Source organism: Rhinatrema bivittatum, chromosome 6 (assembly GCF_901001135.1).
Source record: "Rhinatrema bivittatum chromosome 6, aRhiBiv1.1, whole genome shotgun sequence".
Taxonomy (NCBI): Eukaryota; Metazoa; Chordata; class Amphibia; order Gymnophiona; family Rhinatrematidae; genus Rhinatrema; species Rhinatrema bivittatum.
The window spans coordinates 123,861,211-123,884,559 of NC_042620.1; the positions used below are offsets into that span (position 1 = coordinate 123,861,211).

Consider the following 23,349-nt stretch of genomic DNA (forward strand, 5'->3'; position numbering starts at 1 on the left):
TAATACAAACTTCTCCAGTTACTCATATTTGGTACAAAATGAAAGCAATTTTTTAGTCATCTTGCAAATATAGGGGCGGATTTTCAGAGCCCTGCTCGCGGAAATCCGCCCAAAACTGGGCGGATTTACGCGAGCAGGGCCCTGCGCGCCGGTAAGCCTATTTTACATAGGCCTACCGGCGCGCGCAGAGCCCCGGGACTCGCGTAAGTCCCGGGGTTTTCGGAGGGGGCGTGTCAGGGGGCGTGTTGGGGGGCGTGTCGGGGCCGGGCCCGAACCGCGCTGCGTTTTCGGGGCGTGTCGGGAGCGTTCCGGGGGTGGGCCCCGGGGCGTGGCCGCGCCCTCCGGACCCACCCCCAGGTCGCGTCCCGGCGCGCAGGAGGCCCGCTGACACGCGGGGATTTACGCCTCCCTCTGGGAGGCGTAAATCCCCCGACAAAGGTAAGGGGGGGGTTTAGACAGGGCCGGGCGGGTGGGTTAGGTAGGGGAAGGAAGGGGAAGGTGAGGGGAGGGCAAAGGAAAGTTCCCTCCGAGGCCGCTCCGATTTCGGAGCGGCCTTGGAGGGAACGGGGGTAGGCTGCGCGGCTCGGCGCGCGCCGGCTATACAAAATCCATAGCCTTGCGCGCGCCGATCCAGGATTTTAGTGGATACGCGCGGCTCCGCGTGTATCTACTAAAATCCAGCGTACTTTTGTTTGCGCCTGGAGCACAAACAAAAGTAGGCTATTCGCGCTCCTTTTAAAATCCGCCCCATAGCCTTTTTCCAGTTATTCACTTGTTTCATTTCTTTCATTCTCATACGTAAAATATTTTGTTTTATAGGAAGGCACATGTGTTGGCATCTTAGGCCCCCAAAAGTCAGAGCACCAATCTGTGTAGATAATTGGTACTTACTGAAACTATTGTTGGTGGAGCTGCGGGAATCTCTGCAGGCTCAGGCACTCTTGCAGCTTCTGGTACCTAGGACAATTACAACAAATGTCGTTAAAAATGCTATGTAGTCATGAAAATACATGATGATATGCGAAAACTGATTTTTGAAAATGTTCCCTGCTGCAAGGATCTGATTTCTGCACATTTTTGTTAAAAGTGTAAGAATGCCTGCACAAAACAAACATTCAAACCCTAATTGAGAATTCACAGAAATAAATTAGTAGAGATAAAGAGCTTGTAAGATAGAATTATAAAACAGGTATGCTCCCATATAATATAGTAAATTGATCAATGAGATTGGAATTTGCATGAGACAAACCTCTGTTTTAACTTCTCTTGTTATTAGAAAGTGCTCTTCACGAACGACAGGTCCTGAAATTCTTACATCTATGTCTTTTTTCACTTCATAACCAAAGCGAGTCTTATAGGAATCTGCCGGTTCTTCCAAAGGAAAGGGTCGAGAAACTTCCTTCTCTGCCAGCACTCTCGGCTCAGCAGGCTTTAAAATAGGAGCTTTCACTGATTTGGTGATCTTTTGTGCAGATGTTGCTATCAACTCTTTTTCCAAAGTAGCTATAGCAGTTCCTGCTATTGAAACCTAACCAACCCAAGAGAAAGAGTGTTATAGTTTTGCCACTCAATTTTGCATTTCTAAAGATACACTTCTTTCCAGCGAACCGATTTTAAATGTGCATTATAGGGAAATAGAAGAGTAATCTGGGTTCCATTATCATATAATTAATGATACTTATCTTAAAGCATTAAACACATTTTTAAGCATTATCTCAAAATATATATTTTGAATTATTGCACATTTTCATCTTATACAGATTCTGTATTTCAAATTCACCCTGTTATATTTTGTGACTGTTTGTAAATAAATTGCAGAAATAATTCAATGCTATGCGGCCACATTCTTCAGGGGGAAACCCTAGATTTTTGTTCACTCCTACAGGTAAAATTTGCAGTTTAGAAAATAAGTCTAAAAATAGTTTTTGATGTTGACTGAAATTCCTCAGTGGGCTTTGAAATGGCAGCTTTCAATTATGAATAGCAAAGTAAAATATATCTAAAAAATAAAATATATTTGTAACTATTTCCATTATTCCATAAATTCAAAGACAGTGGGGTAGATTTTAATAAAGTACCCCCTAAGGTTTCAAGACACTGGACTGAAATACATTAGTCATCTGTAAACTTTTTTGCAATCAATGTTGAGGTTGATATTCAAAGGTTTTATCCAGCAAATCTCCGGCATTAGCCAGTCAAAAGCCAAGATTTGAATTTTTCCATCCACCGATACATTTTGGGTTCATAACTCATTGCATGAACAATATTTATCTGGCTAAAAAGAGGGTTGGAGGCATTCTGGGGGCGGGTCTAAACATTAGCTGTGCATAGAGATAGTGGAGGTAATTTTCAAAGGAGTTCCATGCATAAATATAACATATTAACGTAGCAATTTTCAAAAGCTATTTATGCATGTAAAGTGCATTTATACATATAAAACCCAGTTTTATCAGGTGAATTTCCAAAGGAATTGTTTGTGTAAATGTAACATATTATCAATTTTCAAAATGCATTTACATGCGTAATGTACATTTACATGTGTATATCCTATGGACAATTCAATGGCATATATTGTAGCAATTTTCAAAATCCAACTTACATGGGTAAAGTGCATTTACTCATGTACAACCATTGTTAAGCATGTAAATGCTTTTGAAAATCAGACCCTATGCATGTAAATGCTTTTGAAAATCAGGCCCATTGAGCACTGTCCAGCTAAAATTATGTGCATAAAACTGGTCGGAAAAATACCTGTCCTAAAGTTATCCAACTAAAGTTAGGCATGTAACTTTACACATCTAACTTTACCTGGATAACTTGCCTGCTCACCAGCTCACTGAATAGTAACCTCGTTAAATTCAGGAATCTATAGTTTTCTGGATTTCTTTCATCTATATTATACATCTTATCTCAACTATGTATTTTGCACCAAAATGGAAACAAATCTTTTCCAAGCATTACTTTTATAGGTCAATATTCAGCAACTCGGTCAGCAGCATATAGTTAGTGAATCAGAGTCTAGTGAGGTGAATGGATGAATATTAAATGCTGGTACAGCTCTCATTTACCACTGATTTAGCCAGACAAACTCTTTTGAATATAGACCTCTTAACGCTTTGACGCAAAACTGATTTAAGTTTGATTTTACCCTTGCCTCCTTATAATGAATAAAAGATGTGCACAGTATAAAGATGTGTACAGAATAAAAATTAGCATTTGATAAAATAATACTGAACATGCTCAAAAAGCTTTTTCTCAGACAATGTTTTATATATATAAGCTTGCCTGACATACTCTTCCACCATTTCTTACCTCATACATATGGTCTGGTTTAGGCACTGCAATTTTTGAAACTGAAAAATGAGGAACTGCTGCATGGGGAAGCTTTGGCTCCACATAAACTGATGGCTCTGTTGGAGGTTCTGGTATTCTTTTAACCTATATTAATCAATAAAATGCTGTTGAGTATATGAAGCTTTTAATGAAAATGAAAAGAAAATCTTATTTTGCATAAGATGAAAAGACTGCAGCAAACTTGTGTCTAACCTTTGAGATGCGTGTTGTCACATGATCAGCAGAGACAATGTGCGTCTCAGGTGGAACCTGCACTACCGCAGGTTTGACTGGTTTGGGGACAACCTGAGGTTCAGGTGGCACCTCAATAGTTCTCGCAGCTAGAGCACGCTCTTTTCGCTCATACTCCAACTTGGTTTCTTCAACAAAGGCTTCTTCAGCACGCCCTGGTTCTCTGATACGTGCCAGATCAACTGCAGCAACCACTGTGGCTACAGCTTCGGCTTTTTTGCCAGTTTCCATCTAAAGAATACATTGTAGAGTTCATATGAACACTCACAGTAGCAACGTAAAAGTATAGATAGTTCATAAGGGGTTATGAATGCCATATACATACACCGCACTCACATAACTAATAAATACATCACTAGCTTCGCCTTCAGATGTCAGCATGCTTTATCTGTCCACTAGTTTAGTGATAGCCATCAATAATCCATGGGAGTAGCTAGAGTATCATTAACCAATCTCTGAGGTATTTTGTTTATGCAACAGTATTCTATTTTTTGGGGGGGAGGAGAATGGGATATTCTTTCAGGCTATTTTTGCTGTGTTCCTGAAAAAAACACTATGCTTTTTCTTTGGAAAGGTTTATTCCTGCAGTTAAGCATTTGCCATTTTGCTACTGAATGCAGCCTTTTCCTTTTCTGACAAGCATTATAGCAATTGCTTTGTGACTGGTTCTACTGTAGAAAAGCATCATATCTTTATTTTTTGATTTACCTGTGACCATCGTTGAATAAAAACTGCACATTAAAGTTTATATTTGAAAAATTAGATATGGTATCTATGCCCACTCAAAATTATGTATTTGATACAGTATATTTATATATACATATATGTTTATATAATATATATGTAGATATATCATGCACATAAAGACACATTATAGGCATCATGCCGCATGTGATGTGTATTTGTATATATACACATATATAAATTACGTAGATACAAACACAAGCACACAGTCTGAGTAAAGCATTCCAAAGGCTGTGTGTAATTTTCTGTCACTATGATCAAAACAAATTATATATTTTTATATGCAAATAACTAATTGGTGATGAAGAAGGAGGGCTACCCGTGCTTTCACTACATGTATAAATGGAACTAGCCTACTTTAATGGTAACTAATTAGAGGTGATTAGTAAATGCACTGCTATAGCAAATAACAAGAGCTTCCTTCTGCATGTGAAACATATATATATATATATATATATATAAAATATTAATACTGCCACACAGAGTATTTCTCTTTCTCCCTTAATATTGTTAGAAGAAACTACCAAACAAAGCAAGATTTAACTGAAAACATTGGTTAGTATATAAAAACTAACAAACACAAAAGAATAAAAATATGAAAATAAAGAAGTATCTCGAATGGTTCATATTAGGTGAAGTATGCTTTTTCACAATTATAGTTGCTTTCACATATGTAAAAGCTATATTCACCTGATCTTGAATTAGACGCATTTGTTCTCGTTTGGTAGCAATTCCTTCTACAGTTCTCAATACTTTTTCCTGTTGTTTGGCCCTCTCAGTGGCAACTACTACAGTAGCTACAGGAGTTCTCTCAGCTTCCTTTACCATCTGATTTTTATAGAAAAAAGAAGAGTTTCTCTTAAAATCCAACTTCATGTGACAAAGCAAAAAAGGAAATGATGATGAGGGTCCACGAACAATGATAATAGGTTGAAAAATGAAAAAGGAAGAATGAGTAAGTTTGAAGATTTAAATATTGGTTGATCGGTGTTAAGAGGTTCTTGAGATCTGGCCTGACCAATTGTAGCTATTGTTAGTGCAACTGTTATTGCCTTTCCAGTTCTAGAATTCATCTGGATGCATTCAGCAAAACAATATTACAGCGACAGAGATACTGCAACATGGAACATTTCTCTTTGAGCTTTAATGTTATTAGGAGAAACTATCAAACAAAGCACAATTTGAAAACATCTGTTAGTACACAAAAGCTAACAAATACCAAAGAATAAAAACATGAAAATAAAGAAGTATGTTGAATGGTTCATATTAGGTGAAGGATGCTTTTTCACAATTATAGTTGCTTTCACATATGTAAAAGCTATATTCACCTGATCTTGAATTAGACGCCTTTGCTCTCGTTTGGTAGCAATTCCTTCTACAGATCTCAATACTTTTTCCTGCTGTTTGGCCCTCTCAGTGGCAACTACTACAGTAGCTACAGGAGTTCTCTCAGCTTCCTTTACCATCTGATTTTTACAGAAAAAGAAGAGTTTCTCTTAAAAATCCAACTTCATGTGACAAAGCAAAAAAAAAAGGTCCAAGAAAAGTAATGATAGGTTGAAAAATAAAAAGAAAGAATAAGTGAGTAAAAATGTGAAGATTAAATATTGGTTGATCTATATTAAGAGGTTCTTGAGCTCTGGACTGATAAACTGCCGCTTCCGTCAGTGTGACTGCCGTTTCAGTTCTAGAATTCATCTGGATGCGTGCAAAACAATATTATGGCGACAGTAATACTGATCTTTAATATTATTAGGAGAAACTACCAAGGCATGACTTGAAAATATTTGTTAGTGTACAAAAACTAACAAATACCAAAGAATAAAAATATGAAAATAAGGAAGTATCTTGAATAATTCATATTAGATGAAGTATGCTTTTTCACAACTTCAACATTATGGTAAAACCTATATTCACCTGATCTTGAATTAGACGCATTTGCTCTCGTTTGATAGCAATTTCTTCTACGGTTCTCAATACTTTTTCCTGCTGTTTGGCCCTCTCAGTGGCAACTACTACAGTAGCTACAGGAGTTCTCTCAGCTTCCTTTACCATCTGATTTTTATAGAAAAAAGAAGAGTTTCTCTTAAAAATCCAGCTTCATGTGAAAAAGTAAAGGAAGTAATTACAAAAGTCCATGAAAAGAAAGTGACAAATATGTTGAAAAAATTTGAATGAGGTGATGTGATGATGTGATGGGGAAAAAAGGGTTGTCTTGCAGGGTTTAATAAAACACATATTTGTAAAGCACATAACAGACTGGTTAACAGAACAACAATGGCTGAATTTGGGGTAGAAATGAAAGAAGAACTATTCTTTACATCTACCTTCTCCTTAACAGCCTGAATGTGTACCGCAGTCATTGCTGCTCTTTTAGCAGCCTGCTCTATGGCACTTGGAACTGGTTCTCTTTCTCTGGCCTGGTCAACAGCGGCAACCACAGTAGCAACCGCTGCTGTTTTCTCAACTTCTTGCAGAGCCTAAATTATTTGCACCAAAAGACAGATTTTTCAACGACAGAACACAAAACATACATGCGTGAACATTGCTGAAAACATCTATTCAACCATTTCCAGAGGAAATGAATATTTGCTGCAAGCAAACATTTTGCACAAATACAATAAGCAAATTAGATTACTGTACAATACCTCACAGTACAATTTATAACATGACACCTTGTAAAAGGACAGAAGCCAAGATTATGAAAATAATTGGACTTTTTTGTTACCTCTGGAGCACCTGCAGGAGCAGGGGTAGTGGTAATGGACACCTGCTCTTGGGCACCATATCTTCCTTCCCATCTTTCTTCAGTCCTTATGTGAGCAGCAGTTGTGGAGACTGTAGTTTCTCTCATCTGTGCTTCAGACACAGCCACATACCCCTCCTGCTTCCAAGGGGGTAAAACATCAGGCCCAGTAGGTGTCTGTGTTTTACGCATAAGAGCAGGAGATTTCACATGTCTAATAGGTGAAGTAGATAGTTTTCCAGCCGGAGACACTGACCTAATGGAAAAATGAGTGGCATGCACAGGTTATATTCCTTTGCAAACAAACCAAGAATCCAAAACTTTAAAGGGGTAAAAAAAAATGTGTTTCTTTCATTCCAAATCATTGCATTTGCCGTGAAACCTATCCCCTAGATCAGTGGTTCCCAACCTTTTTTGTTTTGTGCCGCACATGGCACAGGGATCACTTCATTGTGGCACACCACCCACTCCCCCATCAATACTTTCTTTTCTCTTCTCTTCCTTCTCCCCCTAACCCTTAGCATCATCACCTTCTCCCTTCCCTCTTCCCCAGCATCATAATCATGCCTGTTCCCTGGCATCATCATCTTCTGACCTTCCCTCTCCCACCATCTCTTCCTCCGCCCTCATATTATCATGATGATGATGCCTGGAGATGGCATCATCATCTTTTCTCTTCCTGCTCACCTCCAGCATCATCAATACCATCTTCACTCTCGCTCCATCCCTCTCCCACACCCCCAGCATCATTATCACCTCCCCCCTCTATCTCTTTCCCCCACCTCCAGGCATGATCACCTCTTCCCCACCCCCTCATATCATCTTCCCTCTCCCTTCACCCACCATCATCATCACCTTCCCTCTCCCTCTTCTCCTCACCACCTAACATCATCTCCTTCCTTCTGCCTCCATCCCTCTCTCTCACCCCTTGGCATCATCATCACCTTCCCTCTCCCTCTTCTCCTCACCACCTAACATCATCTCCTTCCTTCTGCCTCCATCCCTCTCTCTCTCATCCCTTGGCATCATCATCACCTTCCCTCTCCCTCCATCCCTCTCCCACATCTCCAGGCATCATCATCATCACCTTCCACCACCTCTTCCCCACCCCCTCACATTATCATCATCTTCCCTCTCTCTTCACCCCCATCATCACACCTTCCCTCTCCCCCTGACATCATCTCCTTCCCTTTGCCTCTATCCCTCTCCCTCACTCCTTGGCATCATCATAACCTTCCCTGTGCTTCCACCCCTCTCCTTCCATCCTGTGACATCATCTCCTTCTTCCTTCACCCTCTCCCTGGCATCATCACCTTCCCTCTCTCTCCACCCTTCTCCCCCAACCCCTGGGATCATCAGCTTCCCTGTTCCCCCTGGCATCATCCCCTTCCCTTCCCTCTCCCCCCTCAGACTGTGGCACATTCATCTATCCCTTTCGCCACTCCACCCCCAATCCCTGAACAGCAAAACCTCTGGAAGCAGGCTTACCAAGTGCTGCTTCTTCCTCATTTGCCAGCTTCCCTCTGCAATCTGAAGTGTACCAGGCCAGCAGGTTTCACAAGCCTACAGAGCCCTGGCATCATCACCTTCCCTCTCGCTCCACTCCTCTCCCCACTGACATCATCATCAGTCTTCTGTTTACCCACATCCTTTTATCACTTCTCAACCTCACTCCCTGGCATCATTATCACCTTCCCTCTCCTTCCACCTTTCCTTCCCACCCCTTTGAATCATCATCATCTTCCCTCTGCAATCTGAAGTGTTCGGAGCCAGCAGGTTTCATATGCCTACAGAGCCCCGTGCAGTTTCTGTTGCACAGAGAGCCAGAAGAAGGGATGCAGGAGCAGCTGCCAATAAACACTGCTCTCCAATGCCCCCTGCTGATAGAATGACATTCTGCAGGCCAGGAGGGAAACAGGAAATGAGACTGCAGCTGAGGCACACCTGCATTCCAGCCACGGCACACTAGAGTTTCATGGCATACCAGTTGGGTAACGCTGATCTAGATGACATCGACATTATTTGTTCCCTTACATAAACCTTCTAATCCACATAAAGCTATAAATTCAATTAGTTGGATTACAAAACATTCAAACCAGCAAGACAGTGTTGCATGATTTACATCTCAGGGCAATAGCAATCAATTTCATTTTACATGTACCCTGGAAGTTTAGGAGGCTATTTAATAGCAGATTCCTCAGCAACTGAAATCTTATGCCATTTCTGCAAAATGGCTACACTGCACAAGTATTCATACACTGATGTTTTTAACTATGCTTACATCTTGGAGATAATTTTGAACAGCCAGCATAAATTAGACTATGCACTTAAATTACACAAATTTTCAAAGGGAAAGTATGCGTGTAGACATATGCACATAGGTTATCCCATGGAAACTATCAAGAGGGAAAGAGGGGAAAGAATGGATGGAGAGAAGGGCAGAAAAGGGAAATAATGTTTTACGGGTGGGCGCCATAGTCCTAGAGCCAGTTCTGTTCTAAGTAATGTGGTTGCTATGTTAGTTCACTTGATGCACAGAAATAAATATCAAGAAAACAAATAAATATTTATAGTGAAAAAATATATGAAATAGGACAAATAATCAAAAATAAAGTGTTCAATATGAAAAACAAAATTACAAAATAGAACCCTAATGATAAAGCATGTAACAAAAAACAATTTTTTATTTAAATGTCTCAGATAACATGAGGAGGAAGTGACGTTACTTCCTATGCCGGACTTCTAAACCGGGGCTCCTTGACCACCGGGGCTGATTTCGGGGAAACAGCATATAACCGAGCGAATCGCAGTGAGCTGACCCACACCCGATAGCGAAAATACCGACGCGCATGGAGAATAAAAAAAAACAGTCGATTTTAAGAAGTTTTCGTACACTAAAGGGGGGGAAGAGTTGAACTCTGAGGAGCTCAAAATGGTGGCAGAGGACGAAACGGTGGAGACCGGGACTGCCAGCGGTGACCCGTAGAGACCTGATGCAGAATCTCCCTCCCGATCGGAAATGCGCTCTTGGTTCATGGAGATCCATCAGGACATAAAAACTTTTAAAGCAGAAATAGCCGCCACCCTCCAGGAAATGCATGACGACAACGCAGAGTTAGGCCAGAGGCTTGATGAAGCAGACATCCGGCTTAATGAACATGAGGACAAGTGGCAGCAGCAGCAGCAAAAAGACTTAGCATCACTGCAAACTTCACAAGCTGACTTGGCAGACAAACTTGAAGATCTGGAAAACAGATCTAGGCATTGTAATTTCCGTTTTAAAGAAATTCCAGAAAGGGAGGATTATACAATTCAGAAATCTGTACCATGATCCTGAGCAAGACTACTGCTGACGGCGAAGGAACTCAAGAAAGCACGCAAATTGAAAGAGTACATAGATCATTGGGACCCAAGACAGGGAATAAACCCTGCAACATCATTGCATGCTTCCACTCCTACGCTTACAAAGAAAGAATTGCGACCGCAGCAAGACAACGTCGGTTTTGGCGCTGGGAGAAGAATTACATTGCCGTCTATGCAGACCTTGCTTCAATTACTTTGCGAAAACGCCTGGATTTTAAAGCTATCACCTCTGCATTGGCAGCTGCGAAAGTCCGCTACCGATGGCTGTTCCCCTTCGGACTATGGTTCCAGATAGAAGGGAAGTCCTACAAAGCCCGCACGTTGAATGAAGCAGCGCATGCCTTGAAAGAAGCTGGCCTTTCAGTGGAGATCCCTGCTTCCAACACTGCCACTACTGCTGGCTCCAGATCCGAAGTGCCGCGGTGGCAGCGAGTAAACAAAGGGGGTCGCAAACTTCGGAGGAACACCAGTGACAGTGCGCAAGCCGATACTCTCACCTGAACTGGTTGCTCAATAAAGCTCCTTTGTGGAGTTTCTGGTCCTATATTTGATCAGGGGAGTAAGCGACCACCGGACAAAGTGTGGTATTCTAATGTTTGGTTCCAATGTCTATCACCTTGAGCTTTTCTCATTACATATGATAAATCGCTCTTAGCTGCCCTAGGGGACAGGAGGTTCCATTTTCCAGCATGGGCTCTTTCTCCAGTAGATACTGGGAACAATGGAATCTTTCCCTGGGGTTTCAGGGGGTGTGGAGGGGGGGGGGAATGAGTGCTTAGCCTCATCGTATATACACAAACTTTTGGGTTGGTTCTGGAGCTTTGTCACCTGTATGAGTAGCTTTTCTTTTTGGGTGAACCGGGGTGTTTACGTATCTCAGTTTCAGTATGGGGACCCTTCCAAGCTTCAATTGATGTGGCGGTCCTTACAGACTTTGCACCATGAGCAGAGGAGAAGATTTGTTTTTGGTCATGATGACTACCATTAAATTCGTATCTCTTAATGTTAAGGGTTTGAATTCGGGCAGTAAAAGACGGCTTTTATATCAGGAGATGGGGCGTTTAAATGTTGATGTGATTTATTTAAAAGAGACTCATCTACGGAAACGCTATGAGGGTCTCATGAAATCAGACAAATACCCGCATCAATATTGGGCGGTGGCGACAAAAGATACTAAATATTCAGGGGTTGGTATTTTAATTCATAAGGATTTACATTTTGAACTACTGAATTCCCTTCATGATCCTCAGGGTCGCTATCTCTTACTGAATGTAAAAATAGGGGGGGAGTCTTTGACATTGGGTGCCGTACATGGCCCAACCTCCCATAAAGAGGCCTTTTACAATACCCTTTACACCACGTTAGCTGATAAGGCGGAGGGGAGTGTAATTTTGGAGGGACGACTTTAATGTCACCCTTATCCCACACATCGATAACTCCACGGGGAATAGCTCTGACTCGACTGTGACTAGGAAGGCCCTCAAAAAGATAATCACACTAATTGCTGGGATAATTATCTGGAGGTCTCGTTTTCCCACATCTAGATCCTATTCATTTTACTCTCAACCTCACAATTGTTACTCCCACCTAGACATGTTTTTGATAGACAAAACAAGGATAAATATGGTTCGAGCAGCAGAAATTGAACCAATTGTATGGTCCGATCATGCCCCGGTATGGTTTCAATTACAATTACACAATTATGATACTGGTCAGCACTTTTGGAGACTTAATGATTCCTTGCTGGAAAATAGTGAGTTCCAAAAACAGATAACTAGGGACATTCAGGAATATCTACCCTTTAACGATACAGGTGATACTAACCCGGGGACTGTATGGGAATGTCTGAAGAGTGTATTGCGGGGTTCCTTCATTGCTAGGGCTTCTTTTGTTAAAAAACCGAGGGAGAGGGAAAGGCACCGATTGATGACAATATTACACAAGCTTGAAATTGCTCATATGTGGAATACCCTCAGTTCTCGCCTACGATGGGATATTCAGGAGATACGAGATAAAAATTGCGGTACTCAACTCGGCGCAAATTGCGCACCAGATGGAATTGGCCCAGCAGAAATTTTTCGAAGGGGGGAACAAAGCCAGGAGGTATCTTGTGCAAATGCTTAAACGTCGACAAGCACAGACTACCATCCCTAAATTCAAAACTTCAGGGGGCATACTCCTCACTGATAATACCTCCATTAGACAACAATTTCTTCAGTTCTACACTCAGTTATACCACGAGGATCCAAATATTCAGGAAAGGGCTATTTAGAATATCTTTCAGACATACCATTCCCAGAGTTGACTACTTTCCCATGCCAATTTTTGGATAAAGATAGCATGCTGGGGGAAATTCATGATGCCATTAAGTCATTAAAATCTGACAAATCACCGGGTATCGACGTTTACACCCCGAAGTTTTATAAAGAATTCGCCACCGTGCTGGCCCCAGTTGTTCTGAAATTTTTTAACTGTTTACGAATGGGGACCAGTCTCTAGTCACAAGCTAACATGGCAGGGATCACCATTTTGGTAAAACCGGGTAGAGATCCAACACTATGCGGATCTTACCGACCATCTCTCTCCTGAATACTGCCATCAAATTATTAGCAAAAATCCTTGCCAACCACTTGAATTATTTTATAGCTCAGTTAATTCATTCAGATCAGGCGGGGTTTATTCATGGGAGAACCACAGCTGACAATGTCCATAACATCATTGACATTCTCTGGTATGTGAAACATCATAAGATTCCCTATCTATAGATGCTGAAAAGGCATTTGATATGGTGCATTGGCCTTATCTTTTTCACACCATGGAAAGAATGGGATTTGGGGCCCCTTATCTTCAGTGGCTCCAGCAGTTATACAGCGCCCCCAAGGCATGTCTTAAGATTAATAGTGTTTATTCACCTACTTTTACAGTGGGCAGGGGGACAAGGCAGGGTTGCTCTTTATCCCCGCTGCTGTTTTCCCTTTATCTTGAACCTTTTGCGGTTAATATCAGGCAGAATGCTGCAGTTTACAACACTGAACCATCTGTAATGAATCTGACTGAAATACTAGAAACATCTCAGAAAAACTCAGTCACCCCTGCAACTTTAGTGGTTTCCTTTCTTTTATAAGCGGATAAACAATGGACATTGAGAATGTTTTTTTTTTTTGTATCGCTCAGCTTCTTTTATGAATTTAAAAGTTAGTGTGCAAAATCTGGTATTTGGCCCCGAATAATGTAATTTGCTCTCCGTATTGCAGTTTTCTCTTTTCCTTTCTGTATTTACAGTTAAAATTATTTCTGCAGTTGTGGTATTAGGTCCCCTCTATTGAGGACTTGCCTGAGAGAGTAATATTATTTCCTTGATCTGTAAAAAATGATTTATGTTCTCTTGTTTCTTTAAAGCTCTCTCTATTTTTTACATCAAGATGTTATTTCTTGAATTTTTATATTGTGAAATTAATAAAAAATAAATTTAAAAAAAAGAGCATAAGTGTGAAAGGACAGAGGTTTCTACTGGAAATGATAATCCCCCAGCCTGAATCATCAATTTAGTATAGTTCAAAATCAGCTCTAAAATAAAATGAAAATGAAAAATAACCACTACAACCTGGTCACCAAAAGTGTTGCACAAATGCACATTCGGGCCAAGGATTGTTTCATGTACAAGGCTTTCCCCTCAGGACTTTCATTGTCCACCCCACCCCTAATAACACTCAACTACCCACAAATTTCTAATAACCCCACCCCCCAAAACTAACCCCATTAACCCTATACCTCATATTCTAATCAACGCCCCTAAAACTTGTGGAATAGATCCGTATAAAATTCAATCGAGTGCCACCCCTCCTAAAGTAGATAGAGTCAAATACTAAAGTATCCCTACCCTCTATGCCTGAAAGCTAAGCCAAAGGATAATGCATTGAAATGACAAAAAACAGTGCCAAACAGCATTAAAGTTATTAAATTAACTTATTCAGGGAGGTTTCACCCGGAGCTGTAGTGAATAATACATCCCACTAGGCTCACCGCATCACGTGATCTCCCCAACTTACTTTCTCTAATGATAATCCTCCCCTACTTCATTTTCATTTTTCATTTCATTTAATAAAATTTATTAATCGCCTAACACTAAAAGGCCTAGGCGATGTACATAAATACATACATAAAATCAAATCATTACAAACACATAGTTTCACAGAAACTAAATATCAAAATGCCAGAAGACAAATAAAAATTCCATGATAATAAGTCAAACCATTCCAAGCATTAAACGAGGTTAACTGAAGGTGTTCCAATAAAAACTCCTATAACATCAATTTTGGAAAAATTACATTGGTTACCCATCTGACAGAGGGCAAAATTGAAATGCCTTATGATGGTGTTTAAAACTTGGTTAGTAATGGGGCCAAGATATTTAAGTGAGTTGTTGGTTCCATACATGCCAGGAAGGGAGTTACAATCGGCTAAAAAATAATTATTGAACATCTCATCAATAAAATTATATCAGTTATCTTATACCTGGAAGAGATCTTTTTCTGTTTTAGGGCCTACCCTTTGGAATAGCCTTCTGAATATACTGTGGTTAGAAACCAATATAAAAACATTTCAGATGGGAGTGAAAAGCTTGTTTCAAGGATTTTTCTTTGATTGATATAATGTTAAGACCTTAGTTTTCCCTTATGGTCTTTTTTTCAGTATTTACTTTAAGTTGTCCCAAAAAGTGCAGAGTGTTTTATTTTATATGGTTTTATTCATTGACAATGATATTGTATTTTTTATTGAATTATAATGATTTGTTTATTTTAAGATGATTTTAGTTGGATTTGATTATTGTATGATCTAATGTTGTTCTCTGCATCAGACAGTTTTACTGAGAATTAGCAGACTATAAATTTTATAAATAAATAAATAAATCCAGTATTTCCATTTTCCATATTCACCACTTATTTGTCTTGTTTGTGTGTCTTGACCAAATTGTAAACTCATTAGAGCACAGACTATCTCCTATATATGTCTATACAGTGATGTGTATATCTTGCAATGCTAAATATATTATATTAAACAAGTTTACTGTGAACTATTGACTGAGTGAGAGGTCTGGGTGAACTGGGGAAGTTCAGAATGAAGAACCAGGAAGGTCTCAGTGACCTAGAGAAGGACAGGGCGAACTGGTAGACTAATTGATAAACTGGCTAATTTCATTTACACATGCATATTTTAAAATTGGCTGACTTATTCAAGTGAGTTCTACTTTATTTTTGCATGTATATATTTTTAAAATAGGTAGGAAAAATACGTGCATTCAATGCATCGCATATATTTGCGCATAAGCCTACATATGCTTGTAAGTTGTGGAGTAGAGAGGCACATGTTTTATAAAATGCATGTATATCATTTGAGCAGATTATAAAATACTTGCATAGATCTGCTTGCAGCCATATACGCACATAAATGCCGTCAACGCGCATTTGTTTGAAAGTTATTCTCGCTGCCTTTATAAGGGATGTGCAACCTTCTCTTCTCTCCACGCTGTCCCCCACCACCACCATGACAACTGGATTAATATTTAAAGCCTGTTGTGATATTACTACATATAACTACTACTACTGCTAAAAATGTATGCCAGATAATTACCAGGTCTAAAAATGCACAAGTAAATTGGCAAATGTACATGTCTTTTCAAAAAGCAATTAATATGCATAAATGCTGGCCCCACCCCTGAATGCCTCTAGAGTGCCCCTTTTTTATGCACATATATGTGCGCACAAATATAAAAATATGCACATATTTTTTACTTTTATAAAATATCGATTATGCAAGTAAAAGCTACTTACGCACATACATGCTCATTTTTATACATGGAACATTTTGAAAATTCTCCCCAGTTTGATTTGATTATGGCCATTTTTATTCAGGGTTAAAGGGTCAGTATTGATGACGAACCCATATTTTAAGCGATGTTTAATTTTCCTCCAATTGCTACCTTTCAATCATGTATTTGCATAAATGTTATCAGCCTCTCATTATTTAAAACAAAGGGAATTTTGCACCGCATCAAAATGATTAAGATTGATCTGTTTGCTCAATTTCTGGTCTGATGAATGTGCAGTACACTGCACCATCAGGGGTGCGATTAACAAGAATAAATAAATAAAATAAACAATTTACTTAAATCAATGCTACACCTGCCAGAGGCTGTCTCCAACATGCTAGGGGGAGGGGCTTCTCCTGAAGAAAACTTTCTACTTTAAGCCATTTTCAGACATTTTCTTTCCCTTCTCTCATTTCAAATGTAAAAAAAAATGTTTTCAAAAGAAAATGCTAAAGTGAAGCACTTATAAGGCAGTTAAAAAAAATTCTGTGGCAGTAAGCAAATATTGTGACACACTTTGTGGCTGCAAAAATATAAATAGGGGCCTTGCATTGTAAGATACTTGGGAAAATAGTTACACGTTTACCTGTCACTGCCCATTATTTGTTACATTTTACTATTAATCAATTAAATATTTTCAGGTGAATTCTCAAAGGAGTTACGCATGTAAATGTAACATACTACCATAGCAATTTTCAAAAGCCATGTTTTTAAAATCATGAGAGGTCTAGAATGGGTAGATGTGAATCGGTTATTTAGTCTTTCAGATAATAGAAAGACTAGGGGGCACTCCATGAAGTTAGCATGTGGCACATTTAAAACTAATTGGAGAAAGTTCTTCACTCAATGCACAATTAAACTCTGGAATTTGTTCCCAGAGGATGTGGTTAGTGCAGTTAGTATAGCTGTGTTTAAAAAAGGATTGGATAAGTTCTTGGAGGAGAAGTCCATTACCTGCTATTAATTAAGTTGACTTAGAAAATAGCCACTGCTATTACTAGCAACGGTAGCATGGAATAGACTTAGTTTTTGGGTACTTGCCAGGTTCTTATGGCCTGGATTGGCCACTGTTGGAAACAGGATGCTGGGCTTGTTGGACCCTTGGTCTGACCCAGTATGGCATGTTCTTATGTTCTTACCTGCGTTAAGTGCACTTAACACAGATATCACTTATTGACAATTTAATAGTATATCTCGTAGTAATTTCCAAAAGCCCACTTATACTGGTAAAGTGCGTTTACACATGTAAAACCCAGTTTTAAGCATGTAAGTGTTTTTGAAAAACGGCCCTAAGCCTTCAAGTGCATTGCCATCAGCAAAATCTGTACCAAGTGTGCAGCATTTCAGAATTTCATAATAGAAATAGTAATTTTTTTTTTCAGTTCAAAGCTTTATTTTTATATTATTACTTTTATATTGATGTAATCTAGTTAGCTGTTGTAGGTTGCTCAGTGTTACTGTATTGGATTCAATGTGCATAAAGTTATTTGTTGTATTCTTCCAAGCAAAGTTGATTCCAGAGAATGGAAGTATTAGAGTGAATCACCATAAAATTTCAAAAATGGTTATTTTCAAGTAAAATTAATTTTATAAAGGGTGAGCATTAATATTTTCCTTGCACAAACTTAAAATATTGCATAGTAAACTCTGGGTGTGACTTCCTTTTACTATAGTGAATATAGGAGTCCCTAGGCATTTTTAGCGTGTTTTAACCTTTTACTTATATTGCTTTTACTTTTTAGCCTTTGGTAATTTAATAGTTTTAAAAATATAGTTTTAGTGATATCTATAATATAATAATTGTATTTTTTCTATTTTCCCCTTTTTACTGTGATAAATTGTGAACCGTCGAGATGGACCTTGTCCGCACAACAGTATATAAAACAGTTCAAATAAATAAATAATAAAAAAATATAGTCAGAACAATGACAGTTCAGTGAATTGGGATCGTCACAAACTATAAAAAGGAAGCCTGCAACACAAGCAGCTGCTACAAGAAAAGACTTCTTTCTGTCTACAGAACACTAAGAAAAAGTAGCTATTTCATTTTATAATGTATCCTTTAAATCCTGTATAGTAGCTCATACTCTAGCCCATTCTACAAACGCATCTAAACGCTTTCTTTCAAAATTCTAATTTTCTATAATTACAATAAGTCATATACAGTAAATGCTATATGAGCTCAGGGTTGCTAGCACATTACAGATTTATTAAGAAATAAGTTTTCAAAGACAAGAGTCCACATTGCAGGAGCACCAGTGGACTCTTGTCCTTGAAAGCTTATGTCTAAATAAATCTATTAATCCATAAAGTCTTACCAGACTCTGTATCAGTTTTGCTACTCAGACTAATAAGGCTACTTCTCTGGAAGATTAATTCTAAATATTCTCTTGAGTCCAGATTAGTCATATACTATAGAATGTAGTGCAAGATAGGTTGCATCATTTAGCAATATGACACATAGAGGTGCCTTTATATATCACCCATCTTTCCCATACATACACCTTGGTTTAGCAATCCACATTGCACAAAATTCTTTTGACAATGAAAATATCATACAGTTTCTTTGGTTAAAGGAACTGATACTTTGATTCACTTCTCTTGTACAGATGGAATCCAAGTTACAATTTTATTAGGAAATGGTTTTAGCTGAAATGACTCACCTAACAGGTGATGGGCTTGGCGCTCTGACATGCCTTACAGGAGACTGTGAAAGTCTGACAGGTGACGGAGACTGCTGCCGTACTAGCTGTATTTTGGCAGGAATTATTGGTGGGGTTGGCGACTTTGACGTGGGTTTAGGAGGAATCCGTGGTGGTGTCTTATGGGGCAGCTGTTGTGCTGCCGCACCATCTACGGTCATTTCAACAGTGGCAATAGATCTCGCATCAAAGCGGGCTTCTATCCTCTGTAAAACAAGTGAGGAAACACAATTAAGTGGAATTTATTTCAAAAGTGCTTCCATGTTTCTTAAGGGCTACTGGTTTGACCGAAGAACCTACCTGTTCAACGCGTGCTTGCCTTGTCTGGGATACTTGAGCAGTAGAAACAATTGTCTTTGTCTTTTTAGCAGGTATTTCTTCTTCAGCTATTGGAGGACAAAACAGTTATTATAATTAGTTATACTACAAAACAGAGGAACAAATAAAGAAGCTTTTTTGGGGGGTAGGGGATGACAATATCAAAGTTATTAGTAGGGAGGCTGCCGTGGGTACCAGCAGCCAATAGAGAAGGAGATAAGCTAGAACTCTAGAAAGAATAATCAGTCTATGCCACATACTGCAAATGTTCACATTTATACAATAAACTCGTTTGTATTAACAGTTGAAACAAACTGCAATTATAGGGTTATAATACACAACTATTTGCATTATGAGTCTGTCATTTGCAGTTAGGTAATAGATACTAGGGATGTGAATCATTTTTCTGATGGATGAAAATATCGTACAATATTTTCTCCTCCGTCAGGTATCGGGGGGTCCCCGAAAGCAATAGAAAAACCCCATGAAATTTTCATGTGGTTCTCTTATCGTTTTTTTTTGGGGGGGGGGGAGAAAGGGCACACTGAAACCCCCCCCCCAAACCCAATCCGACCCTTTCAATTTAATTATTTAGAATCCCCCACCCTCCCGACCCCCCAAAAACTTTTCTAACGTTCCTGGTGGTCCAGCGGGGGTCCCAGGAGCGATCTCCCACTCTCGGGCCATCGGCTGCCACTAATCAAAATGGCGCCGATGGCCCTTTGCCCTTACCATGTGACAGGGGCTATCGGTTCCATTGGCCGGCCCCTATCACATGATAGGAGCAATGGATGGCCATGCCATTTTTTAAGACATTTTTAGGAATTAAGAATTAGGAGCATCACAAACCAACAAACCTGCAATGAACTACTAACAAAATGTGCTTGCTTGTAATACATGTTAATTAGCATACATTTATATTCATTATGCTGCATAAAAATATTTTGGCAGATTTAGGGGATATTTGATTCTGTACCACACAAGTGATTTGTGAAGCTGTGGTAGCATTTTAACATTTGTAGTGAATGGGAAGGGTGGTAAACAATGCAGGTTTTCCACATTAAAACACTACTGTAGCTTTGTGAATCTGCCTATCATAGAATAGAGATCCCTATCTCTAGTAACCCACCACACTACAGCATACACAGCTGCACTAAAATAAATTTTCAATTAAACTTTTCAGAAATTCAGATCATTACCTTGAACATGCAGTTCAGCTGTTGAAGTAGCACGTCCAACACTATTTGTTGCATTGACTGAATAGGTTCCAGAATCTTCAGGGTAAACTTCTACAATTATTAAACTGTAGAGGTCTCCATCTTGTATAATCTGAAAATCTTGGGAGCTTTGAATTTCAGCTCCCTCCCTGTAGAACTTCACCACAGGTGTAGGGATTCCAGTTACTCTAATGTCAAATCGAACTTGACTGCCTTGCCTTGCTGTTGTGCTCTGTAGTCTTTGTGTAAAGTTTGGGGGCGCTGTTTCTGCTGCAATATAGTAAATATAATTTGTACAATAAAATATATCATACTATTAATACATATGTAATCCTAAACGTATCCTCATTTTACTATTATACCAAAATAAAATGTTCTAAAAACGGTTACAATTTCCAAATAGCCCTTTTTTTCTAGCATAAAGCACTTACGAAAAATACTACATGGAGGCGTGCCGGGCTCGTCCTGGCGCGCCGCAGGTAACAAAGAGTCGAGCAGCGCGTGCACGTCTCGCAGCGGGGGGGGGGGGAAGGGGGGAAAGCTCAGGGGACCAATGGTGGCGCTGCACGTTTTTGAACTGCGGCAGCACCATTGGTCACTGAGTCTGGGATATAATCAAGAGCGGGGGGGGGGGGGGGTGCGGGCAGTTGAGAATTCGGAAGCGGAGCGGCGGCTGAATTTGGCTTCCCTCCCTCCCTCCCATATAAAAAAAAAAAATGTGTTAGGTGGTTTTGTTACAAATATGTTTACGCTTTTGGATGTTTGTCGCAGTATTGGCGGAATAACCCGAGCCAGATTTATAATGTATTGTTAGTAATTGTGAAAGAGATGTTGGAGGAGGGGGGGGGAATGCTCGTGTAGCTTGGGGCTGCTACACAGGAAGGCCTAAAGAGCAAGGGGGGGGCCGATGCTCAGGCCGCACGCTTACTCTCGCTGGTCCCGTGGCGGGGTAAGCATGGGGGGGGGGGGAACAACACCGGTTTACCATTGGGCCGCGATGGTAAGCGAAGAGAGGCATGCGGCAGACGAAGTGGGGGGGGAGTTTGGATTGATGTTAATTTAACGGCTCGGGTTAGGTTTAATAAACTGCGGCCTTTTGAGTTTAATGCCACACTGTTGTCCTGTCTATTTTGTTAAATGGGATGAGGGGGGGAATGGGGAGTGATAGTGAGAGCGACTGGTCTCGAGTACCTTTGTTATGGGTAACTATGGCACAACCCTAAAACCTCTTTCCTACAAGAAAAACACTGACATGGAAAAAAATATATTACACTGCTACTTCTTGGGGGGAAATTGGTTTTGACAGTGCCCTTGAACTTCATAATTATATTTACAATTGTATCTTTCCATATAGGAAATAACTTTTCTGCAATATCTTTGAAAGTTGTACTATCCCTCATCCAAAATGGCTTACAAGTCATGCAATTCAAGATTAATGGACTGAATCTGATAAGGCACATCATTATGGCCACTTTAGTTTTGCATGTTTACAAATTTAACTAGGAAGGTCCAGTTTAAATACAGAAAATTAAAGATCCTATAAAAACATCCTTTTCACTACTTACTCCATCCAAGCTTTGTGGTACCTCAAGATGATGTTTGATATTTCACAAAGCCATGTTTTTGTTTGAACACCTTTACTTTTACACATGTGCCATACTAGTACAGCTTGATACGCAAACCACTTGAAAAGCTTCGTGAGATTGCAATGCTTGCAAGGAGCTACGATATTTCGCTTTTAATTCCAGCATTTTGGTTTTTGGAAGACCAATGTAACCTATGTCCTTCAGTGCAGTAATTCGACCGTCCCTCCCTCCCTCCCCAGGCCTACACATGCATCCCCACTGTGCCTGATACAGCCTTGGATTCACTTTCAACCTCGCGACCGAACGTTTGGCGCTTGCAGGTGTAGCGCACGTGCAGGGGAGACGTAGGGAGCGCGGTGACGCACCTGTAACGAGTAGTTCGGCGGTACTAGTTGCTTGTCCAGCTCCGTTGGTGGCTCGCACGGAGTATCTTCCGCTGTTTGCTGCGGACACGGCGGGGATCGTCAGTTTAGCGCGGCCATCGCTAAATGAGATCTGCACGCCGGGTATAGCTGCAGCGGAGAGAACCTGGCCATCCCGAAACCAGCTCACCTCGGGAACTGGAAAACCTGCCGGGGAAGAAGGGGAGACGAACAGAAATCAGTCAGCTCAGGAGCCGGGAATGGGAGGAGACAAGACCTGAAGACAGTCACCCCGGGAGCTTGAAAACTTGCGGGGCTGGGGAAGCAAGACTCCAGATCAATGGGGGACGGCTGCCATCTGGGATGCTGTCAAGTCACTAGGGACTGTCTGCCTCATTGCTTCTGTGGACTTACAGTTCCATACGGGCCTATGCAGTATGGTGTGCTCGACAGAGCGCACCGTTAGCCCCCGTTTGGAAGCACTTTTTCGATGCGCTATTTTTACCCCTTATACAGTAAGGGGTAATAGTGCGTGGAAAACATGCGGCCAACCCCACTGAAACTAATAGCGCCCGCAACATGCAAATGCATGTTGATGAGCCTATTAGTCCTGCGCGATCCAAAAAGTAAAATGTGCAGCCAAGCCGCACATTTTACTCTCAGAAATTAACGCCTGCCAAAAGGCAGGCGCTAATTTCGGCCAGCACCGGGAAAGTGTACAGAAAAGCAGAAAAAAAAGATTTTCTGCACACCCTCCGACTTAATATCATAGCGATATTAAGTTGGAGGCCTCAAAAATAAAAATAAAAAAAATTGTAAAAAAAAAAAAAATCAGCCCGCAGCTCGCGGGTTGGAAA

At 40.2% G+C, this 23,349-nt stretch overlaps 1 protein-coding gene across 1 annotated transcript in view; it reads right to left on the reverse strand.

Annotated features, from left to right (window-relative positions):
* Nucleotides 1–23,349, reverse strand: part of TTN (titin) — a 509,207-nt gene that overhangs the window by 476,210 nt on the left and 9,648 nt on the right. The window contains 13 exon segments of the mRNA XM_029605898.1: nt 892–957; nt 1,250–1,528; nt 3,313–3,438; nt 3,547–3,816; nt 5,020–5,157; nt 5,658–5,795; nt 6,247–6,384; nt 6,657–6,809; nt 7,058–7,331; nt 18,971–19,215; nt 19,310–19,395; nt 20,527–20,814; nt 22,496–22,699. Coding sequence (XP_029461758.1) covers nt 892–957; nt 1,250–1,528; nt 3,313–3,438; nt 3,547–3,816; nt 5,020–5,157; nt 5,658–5,795; nt 6,247–6,384; nt 6,657–6,809; nt 7,058–7,331; nt 18,971–19,215; nt 19,310–19,395; nt 20,527–20,814; nt 22,496–22,699 — 2,405 coding nt within the window.